The sequence below is a fragment of the Lycium ferocissimum genome, unplaced genomic scaffold (genome assembly GCF_029784015.1).
Source record: "Lycium ferocissimum isolate CSIRO_LF1 unplaced genomic scaffold, AGI_CSIRO_Lferr_CH_V1 ctg2529, whole genome shotgun sequence".
NCBI classification, from domain to species: Eukaryota; Viridiplantae; Streptophyta; class Magnoliopsida; order Solanales; family Solanaceae; genus Lycium; species Lycium ferocissimum.
In genome coordinates this window covers 26,569-46,304 of record NW_026722179.1, presented here as the reverse complement: position 1 = coordinate 46,304, position 19,736 = coordinate 26,569, and the positions used below count along the sequence as shown (strand labels likewise).

At 34.1% G+C, this 19,736-nt stretch overlaps 1 protein-coding gene across 2 annotated transcripts; it reads right to left on the bottom strand.

The window, feature by feature from the left end:
* Positions 1-2,166: 2,166 nt before the first annotated feature.
* On the bottom strand, positions 2,167-6,102 carry LOC132043477 (uncharacterized). Of its 2 annotated transcripts, none has more exons than XM_059433946.1 (9): positions 5,946-6,102; positions 4,458-4,521; positions 4,287-4,352; positions 4,014-4,111; positions 3,867-3,904; positions 3,696-3,783; positions 3,161-3,493; positions 2,981-3,046; positions 2,167-2,598 (listed from the first exon to the last, which is right to left on the bottom strand). In XM_059433946.1, the coding sequence occupies exons 2-9, from the start codon at positions 4,504-4,506 to the stop codon at positions 2,449-2,451; spliced, it is 888 nt and encodes a 295-aa protein (XP_059289929.1). In that variant the 5' UTR covers positions 4,507-4,521; positions 5,946-6,102; the 3' UTR covers positions 2,167-2,448. The 2 variants fall into 2 exon arrangements, with proteins under 2 accessions (XP_059289929.1, XP_059289930.1); XM_059433947.1 differs by having other exon boundaries at positions 4,458-4,512; positions 5,946-6,080.
* Positions 6,103-19,736: the final 13,634 nt, after the last annotated feature.

The window sequence follows — 19,736 nt, the reverse complement described above, 5'->3', positions numbered from 1 at the left end:
CCTTCTGTTAAGGCAATAGCATATTCTTTGATGATGATATTGCTCAAGCATCATCCATATCAAATTTCCCAATCATTTTATCTTGCTTTCGGGCCATCAAGGGATTTTGACATCTTAGTTGACTTCAATTAGTTTGAGATTTAAGGAATAGTTGATTGATGGCATGTACAAGTCTAGTAAAAATGATGGGCGAAAGGAGGAGAAGAATGATATCATCGGCCCTTATCTTTAATCATTTATCTTGATACATGACTAGTTTTTATTTATATTGATTTTTAGGAATGTTAATAGAAATATTTTGGAGGATAAGGTTCTTAAGGACATTGTAAAGAATTCGGTTGATTTTTAGTTTTTACAAAGCTAAAAAAGGAGTGAAGCGTAAATTAAAATAACATAACGAATATATTTATTTAGAAGAGATGGCATCTGAATAATATCTCAAGAGATATCATTTTCAACTAGTATGTTAATAATGTCACACTATTCCTAACCTACTAGTTGAGAGTTAAGGTTTTTTACTACCATTGCCGGAGCCACCTTAGGCCCCCGCTTGATTGGAAATGTTTACTACATATAAATAAATAAAACGTAAAGAGTAAAATGTTTTTCATATAAAAATTGTTTTAGATAAATGTGGAAGAAGAACCTTTCTTCCACGAATTTGCAAAGTCCCAATCCATCTACAGGCCTCGGACCACCTATGTTAAATCCAACATAGTGGTTAATCATATCATTTGGCGTTATATGGAAATGGCAGGCACTAATGACATCATCCGTTCCCATCAAACCTATAATTGCACAAGATGTCATATAGTCGCAATCTTGAAAGCTAAAATTCCCAGGCCATTATTGTGCTGATGCCAGATTGATTATACATATTAATCATAATCTGTTATATTTGTAAACAACGTATTAACATCAATATCATATCCTTGCCATGTGAATCATGTTTGATGCGTTACGCTATCTTGTTGCGATATACAATCAAACTTCTTTGTAAGAGTCTTGTTTGTCCGAATGTTTTTGACTGCTATATTGAAACATAAGATGAAAAATCAATCCCAATAGAAACTTGGTCGCTATGGTAAAATGTTATTACAGAAGATGACTACTATAAAGAGATCCGGCTGTATACTGATCTTTAAACCAATCTTCTCGAGTCATTTGAATAATAATACAGCTCGGGCAATTTGCACAATTTCCCTTCAAAGGAGCTGATCTTTAATTTTTGCCCCTCAAATTGCTGATCTTTAATTTTTGCTCTTCGCTTAAAAAGGTGGCCGAAAATACCCCGAGGTTCTGAGTCCGAACCCCCGTTCGGTCAAAAAAAAAAATCGCAAGGCATAAGTTCATATGAAACTATGCCTATTCGCTATGTAATTACATAGAAACTATGTTGGACACGGTAAAGGCTTCTATGAAACTACATAGGACCTATGCCTATAGGCATAGTTGCGAAATCATTTCCACGAACCTTTACCGGACAAGACATAGGTTCTATGTAACTTCTCCCGAATAAGCATGGGTACATAGAAACCTATACCTTATGAAATTATTATTACTATTTTCGACTCTACTGGGGATCGAACCCAAAATTTTTGGTGCGAAAAGAATACTTTAGCCCACAAATTTTCAATAAATGAGAAATAGGGGCAAAATTAAACACCAGCGAATTGAGGGGCAAAAATTAAAGACCGCTGCCTTTGAAGGACATTCCCCACAAAAAAATGTCTGTCAACCCCTTATAAAATACGTGGGCTATTGTTTATAGCCCCACCAATCATAATAAGCTAGAAAAGATGCAAACTTTATAACAAGTGGAATGCGTTACACAATCTTATTGAGATATATTGTCAAACTTCTTTATAACAACGTCATTTATCTGAATACTTGTTGGCTATTATAATGAAATGATGTTATAGAGAACACATAATATAACATACCATGAAAATTGGTTTCAAAAAAAAAAAAAAAAAAAAAAAAAAAAAAAACTTAGCCATTACAGTGAAATGTTATTACAGAGGACACGGATATTATAGGGAGATCGATCTGTTTGTATTATTATGATCTTTAAACCAATCTTCTTGAGTCATTTGGATAATTAATAATACTTCTTTTGTCAACCCCTTCATAGTCCATTCATAATAAGCTAGAAAAGATGCAAACTTTATCCTTTGGAATAATAATAATTCAACTTTATTATATAATCATAGAAAGGTAGACTGATAAAAATAGAATGGAGAAACAGAAGGGAGAGTTTATTTACAAGATTTGTGGATTGGATGATCACTAGTTGAAAGGAAGTAATAGACTACTACTTAATTGATAATGACAACAAAACATCTACATCATTTAAATCAATTTGACAGGAAATTTGGATCTTCCCATAATCATTCTTGATTTTTTTTAATCTCCCAACTACAGCAGTACATGCATGATGATGATATACTAAGCTGTGACAGATGTCTCGACAGCAACACCAGAGTAGTTAACTTCAGCCAGCCTGTCAACTTCCCAAAGTTGTGGTAATGCTTCCCTTATGTTGTGGATACTTTCTAACGCATAATCTGCACCTACAACTCTTTGGGAATTTCCAACCTGGAAATAACAGCAACAACACATTAGCAAGTCAACAGAATAAGAGGTGATAGTCCTCAAGATTGCTCTACTAAGTACCATTCCCTCCTTTTCATTTTATTACGCTAGTGTTAGACTCTATACATAGTTTAAGAAAGATAAACTTTGGCTCACGTATAGATAGTTTAAGAAAGATAAACTTTGGCTCACGTACCATAAAACAACCTCAGAACTTGCTGTCTTAAACACGCTTTGGGAGTTATATAGTGTCTCCGTTAATGGTAAAATACCAAGTTCTAAAGTTAAAATTTTCAGATATGCACAGAGATGTATCATTATCTGTGGAATAGGCTAAAAAGAAAAGAGTGTCACATAAAATGAAACAGAGAATTATACTACTTACCAATACTGTATCAAGACCTACACGCTTGCCAGCTTGAACGTTACGAACACTATCTTCAAAGAAAAGCTGAAAAGGTTTAAAAAAAAAAAAAAAAAAAAAAAAAATCAACAAGTACATTAAGATATAGCAGTGATTCTTAAAGTATTATGATTCAAGAGTGAAAGCAGTTAAAATTCTTACTGTTCTGTGAGGGTTGATGTTGGCTATCTTTAAAGCCCGTTCTATAGCAACTTCTGAAGGTTTGCAAACAATTGGTGTCTTTGGCAACACTGATCCAGGTTTAGGTTGAGAAAAATGTCCAATAATGTCGAAGATCTCAGTGCCGTTAATAGCAGCAGCGTTGGAGGCCAATGTGGCTGAACCAACAAACTCAATGTCGTCTTCGTCATCTGATGGAGTGCTCTTGTGAATTGGATTCAGTGTCTCAAAGCATAGTATCCCTTCAAAACAATCTTCCAATCCAAGTTTACTCAGAACTTTGATAGCATGGACCTTATCAGCATTAGTGAAGATCTATTACACACAACAAAAAAAAAAAAAAAGAACATTTAGAATAATGCTTCAACCAACGACTTTTCTATGGCCATAATATAACCATTTTATACACAAAATATACATAATCAGTGTACAGTTTTTGTATATTTTGGCTAGCGCGCCAAAAACGAAAAAGGTCCAATGTTAACAAAAAGCTTATGGATTGTGATTATGGACTTACAACTTTGCGGATGGGTACGCTAAGCAAAAGACTTCTCAGAACAGGGTCAGGCCTCAAATTTTCATAAGGTAATCTACCATGGACAAAACTGCAGAAAACAAATTGGCAAATTAAGTTCAATAACCTAATACAATGGGAGTTTAATATCAACTGAGTGCTACAAATATTCACCTATGGTACTCATCATAGTCGAAATCATAGCCGATTGCCTGCCAAAAATAAACAAGATATCTCATAATTAGTTAAACTTCTGAATGAAACTTTGTTTGGATAACCATAATTTGATGTTAAAAATAAAAATAAAAAATGAAGCTTTACCCTGAGGCCTGCCATTGTAGTTCCATAATTCTTGTACAGTAAATTACCCAATTCAGCAATTTTGCTTCGTTCTATACCAAGCTTTTCAACCATATAATCTGCAGAAGCACATTAATTCCAAACTAAGGTACCATTTAACCATTTGAAAATGATACTACTCTCTCCGTCTCCTTTGAAAATGTGTCATTCTTTTTAGGACCAACTAAAGAAAAGAATGTTATATAAATTAGGACGGAGGAAGAAATAGAAATTTGAAGAACATCTAAACTATACCTTCAATATTCTTGCGAACACTAGTTGCCAAACCAGTACTAAGTGGATAAAGAGTATCATCTAGATCTGTATATACCAAAATGCTTTATCATCAAACTTGCCAAAAGATAATAGATGAACTGACGAAAAAATGGAATTTGATAAATAATTCTTCTGGAAAAGATAACATACCAAAAAGAAGACAGTCGTACTTTGACCTCTGAACATGCCCATATTCCATTTTGGCCTAAAGAAACTTGAGTAAAGGAGTGAAATACGTAAGAACAGTTGACCAAGATAATCTAAATTTACCAAAACTAATTTGAAAATTCAGTCTAAGTCTCAATCTATATTTCTTCATGATGGCTTCCCAATTATTGAGTTTCACAAATCAGCATATATGATTATTACAAGCAAAAGAAAGTGGCTATTACGTATTATATATGTCCCCACTAATTTTTAAAGTTCTGATAAAAACAAAGCCACAAGTCTATAAGACCATAACCTAATTTTTGTGTCAAACCAATAGAAGTGGACCCTGGACCCTCAGAATTCAGAAGGAAAAAAAAAAAAAAAAAAAAGGTTCTTCAAATAGAAAATGTAAGTTTCTTCAAAGTACAAATCATTAGAACAATAATGAAAAAACAAAAGCTAACAGCATCATTTAAATCAACCAAGAAATTAACATCACATACATATTTGTTTACGATGTAGACTACACTAAAACATCAAAAGGAAGTAACGAAATAAAGTAGGAAACTTTCCCCTTAGATTTCTCATTTTGGTGTCAGTCAGAGCAACATCAAAAGTCCAAGAAGAAAACGAAACGTAACCAAACTTCAAGATAATGAAACTGTTACATTCATGAATCAGCAAAGTTTCATATAAAGCAATCATAAATTTTAGCATTATAAAAATGGTAGTCAAATTCCAAGAAAACATCATTCTTCAATCAAATATAAATCATTTTAACCAAAACTACATCAGTCGGTCAAAAAATTAACTTCGATCCTCCAACATAGACATCAGAATGAACATACTTAGGTTTCAAAAAAAAAAAAAAAAAAAAAAAAAAAACCATTACCAAGCATAGATGTTTCAATATTTTCTCACCCATCATTATGCCAAAAAAGCATATAGAAAAAATGGAGAAACCTAGAAGGAAAGACAAGTCAATCATTAACAAAAACTAGTTTAATGCTTCAAAAATTTTAACTTCAATCCTCCACAATATACACATCAAAATGGACACACTTTGGTGTCAAAAACATCAAAATAAACCCATTACAAATCCCAGATTTTTCAATATTTCTCCCCCATCATTATGCAAAAAAAAAAAAAAGTGAACATGGAGAAAACAACAATATACGAAATGTAATCCCACAAATGGGGTCCAGGGAGAGTAGGAATACGCAGACCAAGGAGGAAAAACAAGTTAATCATTCACCAAAACTAGTTTAACGGTTCAAAAAATTAACTAGTTTAACGGTTCAAAAAATTAATTTTGACCCTCCAATATGTGTTCAAAATGGACATTCTTTGGTGCCAAGCACATCAAAATAAATCCATAATGGATTCCAGGATTTCTGCAATATATCAAACAGTATGCAAAAAAAAAAAAAAAAAAAAAAAAAAAAAAGCTATAGAAAAAATGGATAAAACCAAGATAGAGTAACGTACCAAGAATCAAATGGGGATGATCAGAGAGAAAAAAATGAAGATACACAAAGAGACTTTATCTTTGCAGTGAAAGTGTTTTTTGTGTATAATATTTGCAAAGAAGAGAAGGAAGGAGGGGAGGAAAATAAGTAGCCATTCGTTGGGTTTATATAGGCAAAGCGTGGGTCTTTTCTCATTTTAAAAGTAAAAGTAACTGATTATAAAAAACCGCCTAAGGCTTTTCTTCGACTTTTCCATTAATTAACAAAAAAAAAAAAAAAAATGAGTCTTTTCGTTTAATTTTAATCTTTTTCATTTTTGAAAAAGTCGTTTTCTTTTTTTCCTACTTGCTTCTCGGTTGTACTTAGTGGACTATATTTTTTGAAAGTAGGGAATTTGTCCTCTCTTTTTGTTCATTTTGCCCCTCTTAATAATGCTCCCCATTTTTTTCTATAACAAAATAATGCTATTCGAGCCGGTTTGTACATTGAGAAATCTTAGTAGCTCAGTTGATTGACTATCTGATCTTTCACATTATTGGTGAGCTCGATTTCCCATCTTGTAATATTCTTCCCCTTTTTTCCATTCCCCCTACCCCCTATGTAATATATTTTTTTAGAAAAAAAAAGGTCAGTTTGTACATAATTTAACTATTTAATTGTGTGATTGAAAAAAAAACTATTTAATTACGTATACTTTTTTTCACTAGCAGAAATACTGAATAATCTTCCTATAAAATTTAGAATTGATATGAAAAAACCACATAATTGGGATCTAGCTCTTCTTCTTCTTGTCTTTTTAAGCGCTAAAACCCACCTCAAAACCCCCTTCTCTTTTGGTTGAAATTCAAGGATCTATCATATAAAATAAAATAATACTGAGGAATCAACATTCTAATTCACATAAGAAACTAGGTAATATGACTTGTTAAATTCGTCATTATTTTGCAACCGAGAAAGTAAGATTTAAGTTTATCCAATCGGCAAATTATTTAAGATCACTTAAAAGTCATTGCAAAAGTAAATGTATACATTGTATTTTTTAATACCTATAGATAACATGTCAGAGACAAATAAACAACATCTAACATGTAAAAGATAGTCACAATGTGAATATAAAGAAAAACTTAATTCATAAATATAAATACTGTTTAAAATAAATATTGTCACCGAGTTATAAGGACAATGATTAATCTTTAAACTAAACTAACTATAAGATTAATTGACCACTCAACTATCCAATGTACGTAAAGTATTTCAGCAAATAACCAAGAGTGTTTTGGGGAAAATATCAAAGATATAATAAACTACTTGAAGACTTGGGAAATTTAATAGAACGTCCCTTTGTGTAGTTGTTGCGATACTCGTAGAGCCATTATGCAGGATATTCCATCTTTGATCTCTATTCAATGTTTCAACTTTCAAGATTTGCAATTAAATTTATTTAAAAGAGTGTAGTGTTTTTGTTCAAACGAATATTCGTCCGAATTTCTTATCTATACAATTAATGAGATGAGATTAGATCCTCTTCCTTCTCTTAGAAATTTCGTAGGTAGTTTATAGCCATAAACTTAAGATAAAGTGAACTCAATATACATCAAATGATAATTTCTCCAAATTCTAAAAATTAAAAAGGGATATAGTATCTAAAAATCAATTGAGAATGATGTAATTATAGTTAGCCCCAAAAATATGTTACTGCCTGTTATAACACATGATAACTGGTCCTTCATTGATATTTAGGATCATATTTTCTTTTGGACAGTTTAGTCCTATAGATATTTTTGGTAGGTATGAATTGTAGAATATAATAGGTGTTTCTAGAAAATTCGATGAGGGTAGATTTGCATTATTAGTAGCGTTGTAAGCACAAACATATTTATTGTTCTCAGCTCGATCGAGTTATACAGTTGTAATTTTTTTTTTTTTTTTTTTTTAAACAAAAAAATTAGACTTGTAGCTGATTGTCATTGTTATCACTAACAAGATATGTCGCTGGAGTGCTATCTCGAACCTCTTAACTTAAGATATTGAATTCATGTCTTAATTTCATCCTTCAATAATTATCAATTTGTTTGCAACCTCTAATTCAATAAAAATTTAACTAAGAAACAAAGTACTTTTTTTAAGGTGTAAGATAACTTACAAAATATGAATTCTTCATATAAAGCATTACTCTTTATAAAAATCCAAGGTTAATTCAAAAAATTGTCCACCATATAATATAAATACCTATTTGAAATGAAAAAAAAAAGTATACTCGTGGGTTCTACCAGGTGCTTCAAATTTAATTTAGGTAGGTATAGTATTAATCGCATAGATGTATATATCTAACAATATGGAAGTGACTCAAAGCTTCTAGACTGAAGCTACGGTAGATTAATGGCATTAAATTGGAACATCTAGTATTAGCATGTTTGATCTTTTTCTAAAAAAGATCTCATCCATTGTGTTTGATCAAATTCGCAAAATCTGTTTATTTTGAAAAGTGTTTTTTGTTACTCCATAAGAGTTCCTTGAAAAAATACTTTTGAAAATCGGTTTGTGTTTAGTTAATCAATTTAAAATATACTTATACCAATATTAGAACGTGCGACTAATGTTTTAAAAGTGTATATGGGAGAAGTATTTTTTAGCTTTTGAAAAATAATTTATGCTATAACGCAAAAACTTTTTGTTTTTCCTTAAAATTTGGTCAAACACATTAACTCTCTAATATATATTTTTTTTTTTAAGGAAAAAAAACACTTTTGACTTGTAAGAAATATAATTGATCAAATAAGCCATCAAAAGTTAGAACGGGCCTACTGTTTTGCCTAAGCATTTTCTATCAATTGTTGACGGTCAGGAGGATTCAGAATTTAAATTTTATGAGTTCAACTTTTAAGGTTTTAGCATTGAATCTATTATATTTTAAAAAATTTATGAGTATTTGTTGCAATTTTAGTGGGTTTTTTCCACATAGAATTGTGTTTCGCGCCAAAATTAAGTATTAGGTTCAAATATACCCGATAACATTAAGCTATCTTTTACCCTGATTAGCATATTCATTTACCCTCGAAGAGGTAATAACACAAAAGATCGCCCAACTATGACTAATGATCTCCCAAAGTCATGTTTCTTTATTTTTCTTTTTTCTTTTTTGTAACAATAAGGTCATCTAGCTTTCCCCTTATCACTTCAAAAGTCACCTAATTAATATTTTGCCAACAAAATATGACGTGTCATTTAATTAAATCCACATGGACTTTTTTTTTCCCTCTCAATCCACATGGCAATAACACTCCACCCGACCCGACCCAAACCCATAACCCAAATTAACCCTTAATAACTCTATTCTCTCTTAATTAAAATAGAGTTTCACTCTCTCTGGAAAAAAAAAAATAGCTGTCTAGCCATGTTTAATGCATTCTTTGAACTGGAACAATGTATATATAATTCTGGGCACATCACACATGTTGTGTTCATAGTCCTAAAGAATAGGTCACAGTTATGAGTATGATATATTATATGGAGAGACAAATCAACATGTTATAATTAATAGGAACACCATGTCAATATAGAAATTAGAAACAAAATCGTACATAGCATCTGTACTTGATACAAAAAAGGATTGATGAGTTTGATGCCTTTCTACTCTTTTAAATTTCATGCAACTAATTAAGTTAAAAGATAAGCTCAAATTTAATTACTAAGAAAAAGAAAATTGTTTGAAGTGGACAAAGCATGTGCTTCTCACACGATTAGGTAATGATCTTAGTCCTACAAAATTAAGCGAGATTTTAAAGAATATCATTACAACGAATGAGGTGGTGCAATCAGTGGGTGACAATTCAAAATTTTCACTCAAAATATGGTTGAATAATTGTTTTCTTGAAAAGAATGCTTCTGCATCAAACACGCAACGTGTTTCTTAGAAAAGCAAATATATTTGACTTCTGAATAACAAACACAACAAAAGATCATAGTTAGTCCCCCCAATATACTAATTCTTCTGAAACTATATAGTAAGCACATATTTTCTCTAGAACACCACTTAAATCCACTCTTTTAAATTCAAAACTTGGTGCACTGATTCAAAGTTTAAGAAAAAAAATTCCAGTCTCTACTAGTGCCATAAAGGTCTCTTCCAGGTAATATTGTGTTTTGTTGTGTATATAAGGATTGGCTTCCGCACCTAAACCTTTTTACCGTGTATTCTATTATTGGCGGTAGGGCTGTACAAAGAAAACCGACAAACCGCACCAAATCTACAAATCGGAAAAAAAAAAAAAACCGATAAGTGGTTTGGTTTGATATTGGAGAAAAAAACCCGACCATAATAGGTTTGGTATTAACTAAAAAAAGTCAAATCGAGACAAAACCGACCCGATTATATATATATATATATATATATATATTTATAAATATTTTTATAACCTTATCACCTTTAAGCATTGGTTAGTCAGCTTCGTTCATGATGCACCACCCGTTTTAAGAATTGATACCACAACTGATTGTATAATTAATTCTTTCTTGGCAATTAAAAGGGACTTTTCATTACCAAATAGCTACTGCTGTACAATGTCAAAACACTGCTATGGCATAATAGCCAAGCAGTGATCAAAACTAGCCTTTATTACATCAAAACAACTCAGACAAGAAACAAAATTAGACTAAGGGTAGAAATGCTTCATCCAATATTTTTGTGAATGTTATCCACCGAGAACCTCTAACAAATACCTCTTGTATGGTCCTCCTTGTAATTAGTATCTGTGGTGTATAATTAATTCTTAATGCAAGTTTCAGTTATAATCTTTTGTTCATCTAGTGATAGGCTTTTTGAGTAAATGTTTAAAAGCTAGCTAAAACTCATTTTTTCGTAACAACATTGAAGTTGTTTGTTACTACATCTTGTTTGATTGTTATAGACTTATAGTTATACATCACATGCATGTTCTATACTTATTTGATTCAACTGTTATGAATTTTTTTATTTAATGAGTCAATGAATTCACCACGCATTTTTCATTTAACATATTTAGAAATAGAAGGGTAAGATGCTTATTTTTGGTCAAGCGAATGCTATTATAAGATACTTAGTATCGAACCACAAAAAAAAACAAAAAAAAAAAAAAAACAAAAAAAAAAAAAAAAAAACGAAAACCCCACTAACCCAACAAATCGAGAGTGAATAACCCGAATTTGTTAGTTTGGCTTGGCTTATAGATTTAAAAACCCGATTCAATTGGTTTGATTTGGTATTTGAAAAATTCGAACCAACCCGGTCCATGTACACACCTAATTGGGCGGAGCTACATTTAGCTAAAGGTGGTCAATTATTTTCTTTATTAATATATATTACTTCTCTTCTTAAACACCCTTAGTAAAATTTTTGGCATCATCGCTACTTGCTACCTTCTACCGGTGACGGCCTACGGGTAAGGCAAGTCAAGCAAATTCTTTATGCGTCAAAGCTTTAGGCCCCAAAATTGAGTAAGAAGTCAATTATAAAAGTATGGTCGATGACTTTGCATCTCAAAAGTTAAGAAAATAGATTTCAAATAAAAATATATATGAGGCACCCCATCAAGGTTTGGCTGGTAACTTTGACCATCGATACTTAAGCAAATATGAAAAATCGGCCTAGTATTTTTAATCTTAGTTAGAATTTAAACCTTGATATCCCATGATTTTTATCTACTTCACACAGTCCGTTAGGCCACACCCTTATAAGTTATATCCAATATAAAACAATCTTTCTCGACAATGATGTGGAGGACATTTTTGTCCACGTATCTCTTTATGTACCTAAATAATTAAGATCCAAAAAGTTTGTAAGATCTTCATACTCACATCAATCACATGCTTCAAATGAAAAAAAGGCCAAATTCAGTACTTTGAACCTTAACGTGGTCCATCAAATCCCACAAATTATTTCCAAGATGTACAAAGTGTACAGCTCAACCTTTTTCTTTTTACTATCTTTTTGTTTGAATATGAATGTGTTTAATGAGGAAGGTGAAATTCATGAGCTCATAGTTTCAAAGAGAGGAATTAGGTATATATAGAAATAAAGTGGGGTTGGTATCCATTTTGGGCGTGAAATTTGAACTGTCTTCCAATTCTCCAAATTTCAACTTGGGAGATCTAGCTGTCCACCAAAATTAAAACCAAGGCTTATAATTTATTGCCTCATTTTCTTGTGTAAATCTTTGATTATCTAAAAGCTAGCTAAACAGATCCTTCATTTTCTTTTGTTGAGTTAAACCATCTACGCCCACCGATTCATATTATATTGTTTTTTAGTTTGTGCGCAACCCTTAAGAAATTCACTCAAGTCCCTAAAAAGTAAAATGTGTGTTACTAAACTACACTTAATTAAATAGTACTTATTTAATATGATTTTTTAGTTAGGTAAAAGCTCACTTATTCAAATAAGGTAAATATGAAGAAACAAAATACCTTCTTGATCGTGTAGAAAATCATTTATTTTGGACTAAATATAAAAGCTAAAAAAATCATATAAATGAATTGGAGGGAGTAGTATTCATAGTATTGATAGCTCTTACAGGCCAAATTAGTGCGAATTTGCACCGAGTATGTCTTGTTAGGTAAAGCACTTTCTGCGCGCCAAGAAGCTTTCTCAAAGTCGAGCTCCAGACCTTCAATTGAGAATGAATAATTTAATATTTTGATTTTATGGATTCTGAATTCTGAAAAAAAGACAGCTTATTGGTTCTGAATAAAATATCTTTTCATATTTAGTGGATATTAACGCAACGACAGAGTTTTGGAAAAGCTATAGTACTTAATTCTCAATCTGTCAACCTTCCTTGATCCTACCACATTCGCAGTGATATTTCATATTAATATAAAAGCATATCAAAACTTTCCAGCTAAGATGTTAAAAGAAATTTTCTTTTTGAGTAATATTTGCTTTGGCAATCTACTCATAGGAGACCTTGTTGCTTTCTGTATGGCCTTGGGGGTGGAGATGGTCCTAATTCCATTCCCCAATGGAAGGTACAATGTAAAACTCACCAAATGTACAAATGGACAAAAGCATCTCTAATTAAAGACTCTTGGTTGAATACAGCTAATTAGAAGTTAGAATTAGTGATTTTGCATTTCTTTAAGCGTTTGAGTTTAATTTGTTCTCTTTTACCCCTCGCAAAATCGTGACTCGAACCTTTGACGAATAGATTGAGAATATATAGAGTGAACCCTTTTTTTATTAACCATGTGATCTTGGGAAATTATTGGATAGAAAAATTTAGATTCGCCCTTGTATAATTCATAAAGGGGAAACTCTCTCTATTAAGTTTTTTTATTTTTTCATTCTCAGGGCCTGAACTGAAAATCTCTAATAATCGTAGCAAGATCACATCCATCTTACCACACCCCTTGATGGTGATTAAAGCAAATATATCACTCAGTTGGCTTGATATTATTTGAGATGCACAAACAAGTACACCGAAATATCAAATAATAATAATAATCGAAAGCAAGTGAGAATTGATTCCACTTAAAACAATCAAAAATAATTTGAATAATAAAAGAAAGAAACGTCCTAGAACCCTAGATGAACGTCTCGAGCAACATTCAATAGACGAATTTGATAGCCTCCGAAGAAGGACAAAATAGAACGCAATATAAAGAAACAAGAACTATGTTCAAGAATTCCAATTCTTAGAAACATGCAATCATGAGTCAAACTCGAACTAAGAGATCCAATTCTCTCTTAAAAGAGTTTTTCTTATCGCTCAATATGTAAAATTTGTGTCCTAATTAAAGAAACAGTTTAGATTTCACTTTCAAACTGGTCAATTTGGATGAAAAGAATAAATTAGAGGAGTAGCTAGGTTTTTGGTATACCCATTGAAATTCTTAGAGATGAGATACCAACCCTTGTATTGTTTTGCATTCTTCGTAGTCAATTGGATCAAGTATATGATAGTTCAAGACCCAACTAGAAAATTCATTCTTTAGAATTAATTTGTTAATTTCATCTTCTCGTTTCATCTAGAGATTAATGAATATCAATGTTTTAAAAGGCGAGGGCGTAAGGCGGGGCGTTTTACGTCTGCCTCAGTGAGGCGTAAGCCACGAGGCACGGGGCGTAAGCCCCATGGGGTTTTAATTTTTAGTATTTTATAAAATGATATAATTATAATAAATACTTTTAAATAGGTGAAATAGCATAAAAAATTGAAGAAAACTATAAATAAGTGATATATGTATATATATAAAAGATAGATTGTTCTAATTAATTTTTTTTTGGGGGTGGAGCATATATATATATATAAAATAGATTGTTCTATTTTTTTTTTTTGGGGGGGGGGGGGTGGGGGTATATATATATATATATATATATATGCTCCACCCTCACAAAAAAACTAATTAGAACAATCTATTATACGCTACTTACAAGTGTCGATCGCTCGTTACTTTTTTGAGATAGTAGAAGACAAGATAAATAATTGGAAAAGAATATATATTAGGCATTCTAGCAATATAAAAAGGTCTTGACTTTTAAATTTAATGCTTCAGTTCCTTTTTAAAACATTTGAGTAATTACATGTTGACTTTTGAGAATTTGGGCATTATATTAAGGATTTATTTAACAAATTTCGTTTTAGTTTGAAGAAGTTTTCTGGGCTTACGCCCCAACACGCCCCAACAAAAAAAACTCGCCCCAAACGCCCGGGCGTACGCCCCAAATTGCTGGGCGTACGCTTTTGGGGACTTTCGCCCCGGGGCATTTTTGGTACGCCCCGCCCCAGGACTCGCCCCGAAAACGCCTTTTAAAACACTGATGAATATTATATCTTGGTTAATTGGCAACGCCAAACAAGAAGCCTTAGTGTATTCTCGTTTTATTATTATGATAATCTTTACATGAAATGATTTAACAGTATTTTAAATTCCCAACCAAACCAAATGCTCCAGTCATTAAAATTAGTATAGTACTCTTGACTTAGATTATACATGTAAAACAGTTCACACTTGTCCATTCACACGCTATACAATATTGTATAGATTTGAATAAAAAGTAAATAGGAGATAAATTTGAATCTTTCCAGAAAGTTATAGACATAAGAACAAGAGTAAATATCTCAAAACATCATTATGAGAAATTATGTAGCAAAGTCATTGAACTTTGTTTTATATCAATAGGAACTATGAGAAACTATGTAGCAAAGTCATTGAACTTTGTTTTATATCAATAGAGTCACTCAACTTAAGCCTTTTATCTTATAAAATCACTCAATCAAATTTGTCATGAAAAAACACCACTTTGCTCCCTTAACATTTTGGGTTTGGGAAATAAGACCCTCTTCACATTATGAAGGGGGTAATAAACTCCCTTAATCTTAAATCAATGACTATAAATGAATTGGATTATTGTATATATTTTTAAAACACATGTAACTGCTAGTACTTACTTTGGGAAAATCTGTTAACTTTGAAGTATGGCGTGTTACAAGGTATTATTCGTGGCTAGCCATGATAATAACCAAAGTTTACTACTAAGATGGGGAAAATGATATGCCTAATGTTCTTTTAAATATGGCTCAAGGGATGTTACTTAGTCCACCAAGGTTCTATTTACCTGACGATGAAACTACTATTGCCTACCAGAACTTATGGAATTATACCTAATTTGCTATGTCTACCAGCAACTTAAAAAAATAGGTTTTACTAATTATGAAAAGAGAGTTTAAAATAATCGTGATTTTTAATAAGAATTTGAATATGTAAATTATTATTATGTGTGTATTTGCATGCAGTTCTTTTATTACTTCTAAAGGGTTTTTGTTCTTAAGAAGTACAGTGCTATTCCTGAAAATTTGGTTCAGAGGAAGCAATAATTCAACTCATTTCTAGCCATTGATTTAAGATTAAAGGAGTTTATTATCCCATTCAAAATGTGAAGGGAATATTATTTTCCAAACCCAAAATGTTAAGGGGGCAAAGTAGAGTTTTTTTTTATGAGAAATTTAGTTGAGTGATTTTATATGAGAAAAGCCCTAAGTTGAGTAACTTTATTGATACACAACAAAGTTTAATGACTTTGCTACATAATTTCTTATAGTTGAGTGACATTTTGAGATATTTACTCATAAGAACAATAAATGCCTGAAAAATGAGAAATGTCTTAATATGACAATACAAAATTAATGTGATGCATGACACAACTATATATGTTTCTCCCATTTGGGTGGTATATAAATATATAAAAACAAGGACAAATCTGAAGTCTATGCCGCCATTACCTAATTGAAAATGACTAAGCATAAAATGACAATAAAAAATCATGATTTGTTTAATGAACAAGCACAATAATTGGAACCTGTAGCCTTCTAAACTCTATTAGCAAATGTACAAACTACAAAAGTCCCCTTAAAAAAGGACTAAGGTTAGACCCTTAGTCTAGTGTTTATTAAATATCTCCTTCACACTTGCTGAATAAATATCTAAAAATTTAAGTCATACGAATTGACAGAGTAAAAATAAATAGTATAACCTGTGGTAGTAAATTAATAATAATCTTAATCAGGTTACCTATTACGATTTACCTGAATTTATTTTATAAGTAATATTGTTTAACCTTACAAATGTAGAACAGTTAAATTTATATGAGGTGCCAAAGATATGCAGCTAAATTCAATTAAGGATTTAAACAATGTGATATATGGCAGAATGGACAAAGAATCAAATCTAACCAAGTGCCGGATTCGCGTGACCTCGGGCTAGGAAGTCGAGGTCGGTATCCTTTGTTACGAGCTAACAAGAAACGCAAACAAAATAAAGCTCAAGAACAGATGGAAACAAAATGCTATATATTCGTGTGATTGTTGATATGAATTCTTTCTCTCTTTTGTGTTGCCAACCCCTTTCATGAATGGAGGCCTCCTCTTTATATAGTAGAGGAGTTTCAGACCTAGTACAACTCTAAATAAAGCAAGTAAATCTGGTGACAGCTGCGTCGTCGGGATTGACGCTGAAATTTTCGGGTGAGGGCGGATATTTCGGCCTTCTGTTAATGGCAGTCGATCATCCTTCCGTCATCGCCTCGCACTGGTCCGGCCTCGAGCTTCCCGATCCCGGTGAGGTGCTCGAGCTTCACCCGAGCATAATCATAACAACGGGAAACCGAGCGTACCCGTGTCCTCGATTTTACCCGTATACAGATAGTCCCCCCATTTCCCGTGGCGCAGTTATTGACGGCGGGAATGGAACCTTTAAGTCAAACCTCACTCGCCCAATGCTAAGTCATTATTAACCGGCCGCCAAATTTTTGGGGAATCCCCCTTGAATCAGAACTCTTGATACGCTACAGGATCCCAAAAATCTTCTTCTATATAAAGCCCATGCTTCCTTTCTTTCCCATGCGTCCATACTTCTTCCAATCTCACTTTTGCTTCTCCTCTAAACCTACGTTAAGAAAAACATTCTACGACCATGGCGTACGTTCCATTACTGACCCAGGGTGAAGGTCAATCTTCATTCATACCATCGGCTGGAACCGAAGGTCTAGACAGGGAGTTAGAATCTACTGCTGCGGGCATTGTCCCGTCGGGTTTTAGCTACGCGAATGACTGTAAAGTTCTTCACCATCTCGACCCGGTGGAGGATTTCGAATCTCTTATCGATGATAGCGCCATTACCACGGTTAGGGAAGATTGCCGTCTAGGCGCGGACGTTGACCTTCTCCCCGTCGGGGATGGTGTAAAAATAACTCATCATGTTCCTGGCTATTCGTTGTTGTATACGTACCCCTTTGCCATTGGGTTCGTCCTTCCCGTTCATAGGATAATCGAGGACTTCGCCGTCGATATCGAGTATGTATCGGTCGATAGCCTCCTCAAATTTGGAGACTCGTGTTCCGTATTGAGAAGTTAGCCAATGCGGCCGGGGTGATTTTACCCTCGACCACTTACTCCATTTATATGTACCTCGGCGATCCGAGGGGGAATCGTTCGCCTGATTCCCGCGGAAGCCGAAGTCTCATCGACCCCGAAGACGATTACGATGTAGGGTGGCTAAATCGATTTGTGATGATACGTACGGTTCAACCGCACCGCCCTCTCCCGTCGATTTTCCCGAAGTGTGGAACCCTTCACCGACGCCGCTGATCCCGTGCTCGAGGTCGCTATCTTTGAGCGGGTGATTTCCCTTCTCGTGGCTTCTCGTAGCCTAGGGCGTTCTTGGAGAAAGATGGCACCCGAAGGGTGGAAAGGCAAGGATCACGGTAACTTAACCCGAATGTTCCAACCTATATTCCTCTCGTATCTTATCTTGACTTAATGTCTTTTGGTTTCCCGTGACTTTGGTCGAGGAAGGCTCCCGCAGCGAGGTCAATAACCGAGGATGTGGCTCGGGAGAAGAGAACACATGCTCCATCGAGGCCACCCAGGAGTAGGGAGGCCGGCAGTTTTCCCATTGTTCATTCGGGGGTCGGATCTCGAGTCCGAACTCGCCATATCATGGGAACTCGCCGGGAGATGCCTTCAGGTGAACGCGCACCGGTGATTGTGCTTGACGAGGAAGATTTGCCTGAACCGGATATCCCCGGGTCGTCCGCCCCTGGTGCAAGTCGTGGGGATAGCTAGTCGGTATCATCAGTTACTGTTGCATCCCGTGACTATACTTGGAGATCTCATCTTTCGACTCATTAGTTCGAACCAGGGTATAGCTGCTTTGCTTTCGTTTTCCAAATACTGGTCGTAGAGTAGAGTTTTTCCTTATTTTTTTTTTGTTTGATGTACCGATGTACCTGACACAATTGGGCTTTTATGAAATAGGAAAAGAACTTTTGGAATCTTGCAACTGGTTCTTATTGAACTTTATCGAGCATTCCTCGTGTGATGTTTCGTACTTAAACATTTAGCATACGCCTTCATTGTACTCTATCAATAATTGTTTATTCCATACTTCGAATGAACCCGGCGCGTCTTGCTTCTGTTTTGAATTTTATAATTCGCAAACATTCATTCCGTAACCGGGAATCCGGTTAATGGACTCGATCAGGGTCGGTTCGAAACAGCACCCTTTGCGAGATATTTACAAGCTTTCTCAAGATCATGGAGGGATTTGTTCGAGGATCCGACCCGGGTCTCTTCGGAATGTCAATCTGTTCGATCACGACCTGCCGGTTGATCGGACGCCTTCCTGGTTGCTTCTCGCGTACGCTTCTCATGATCAGATAGGATCAAAGTCCTATCCGTCACATCCGCCTGACACCGCCACGTGTCGGAACCCCGTTGGCTTTGAAAACGGTTGCAGAAGATTAACCGTCTCGGCCCCACTCTATAAAAGCGAGTTTTCCCCTTCCTTTTTCACTTTCCGATTTTCACCAAAGCAAATTTTACCTTCGTTGTGCTCTGCTGAGTTCTTCAATCTTCATATCTTTAAACCTCCAAACCTTCATACCTTCATATCTTCATCTCTTCTTCTTAAACACTGCTCTCATCTTCAAGCATCTGTTTGTGACATCTTTATCCCTCATATTTTTAAAATGACGGGCAAATCTTCAAAAACCAAGGCCGGTGAATCATCCTCGGCTCCCAAACCTGAACCGTTGCTGTCCGACTTCATTCCTCAGGACTACTCGACAGTTAGAGATTTCAAGGTCGAGAAACCTTTTCAGCAGGGGGATCGAGGTATCGATATATCTGAATATCTGTGCACGATACCCCCGAGTAAACTCGAGCAAGTCAAAGAGGATTGTGGGTGGAAAGGAAAGGAGGTCGTTATTCCCGACCAAGACGAATCCATAACGACCCACGTAGATGGGTATTTGAGCGTCTTTACCTATCCTTTTACC

Bases quoted from the DNA above. Each gene is read 5' to 3' on its own strand.
- LOC132043477 (XM_059433946.1), bottom strand. From the start codon at position 4,506: ATGGAATATGGGCATGTTCAGAGGTCAAAGTACGACTGTCTTCTTTTT. The intron at 3,905-4,013 runs GTAAAGCTTCAT...TATTTTTGGCAG, and splicing joins CTACAATGGCAGGCCTCAGG to GCAATCGGCTATGATTTCGA. The intron at 2,599-2,980 runs GTAAGTAGTATA...TGTTATTTCCAG, and splicing joins TAGGTCTTGATACAGTATTG to GTTGGAAATTCCCAAAGAGT.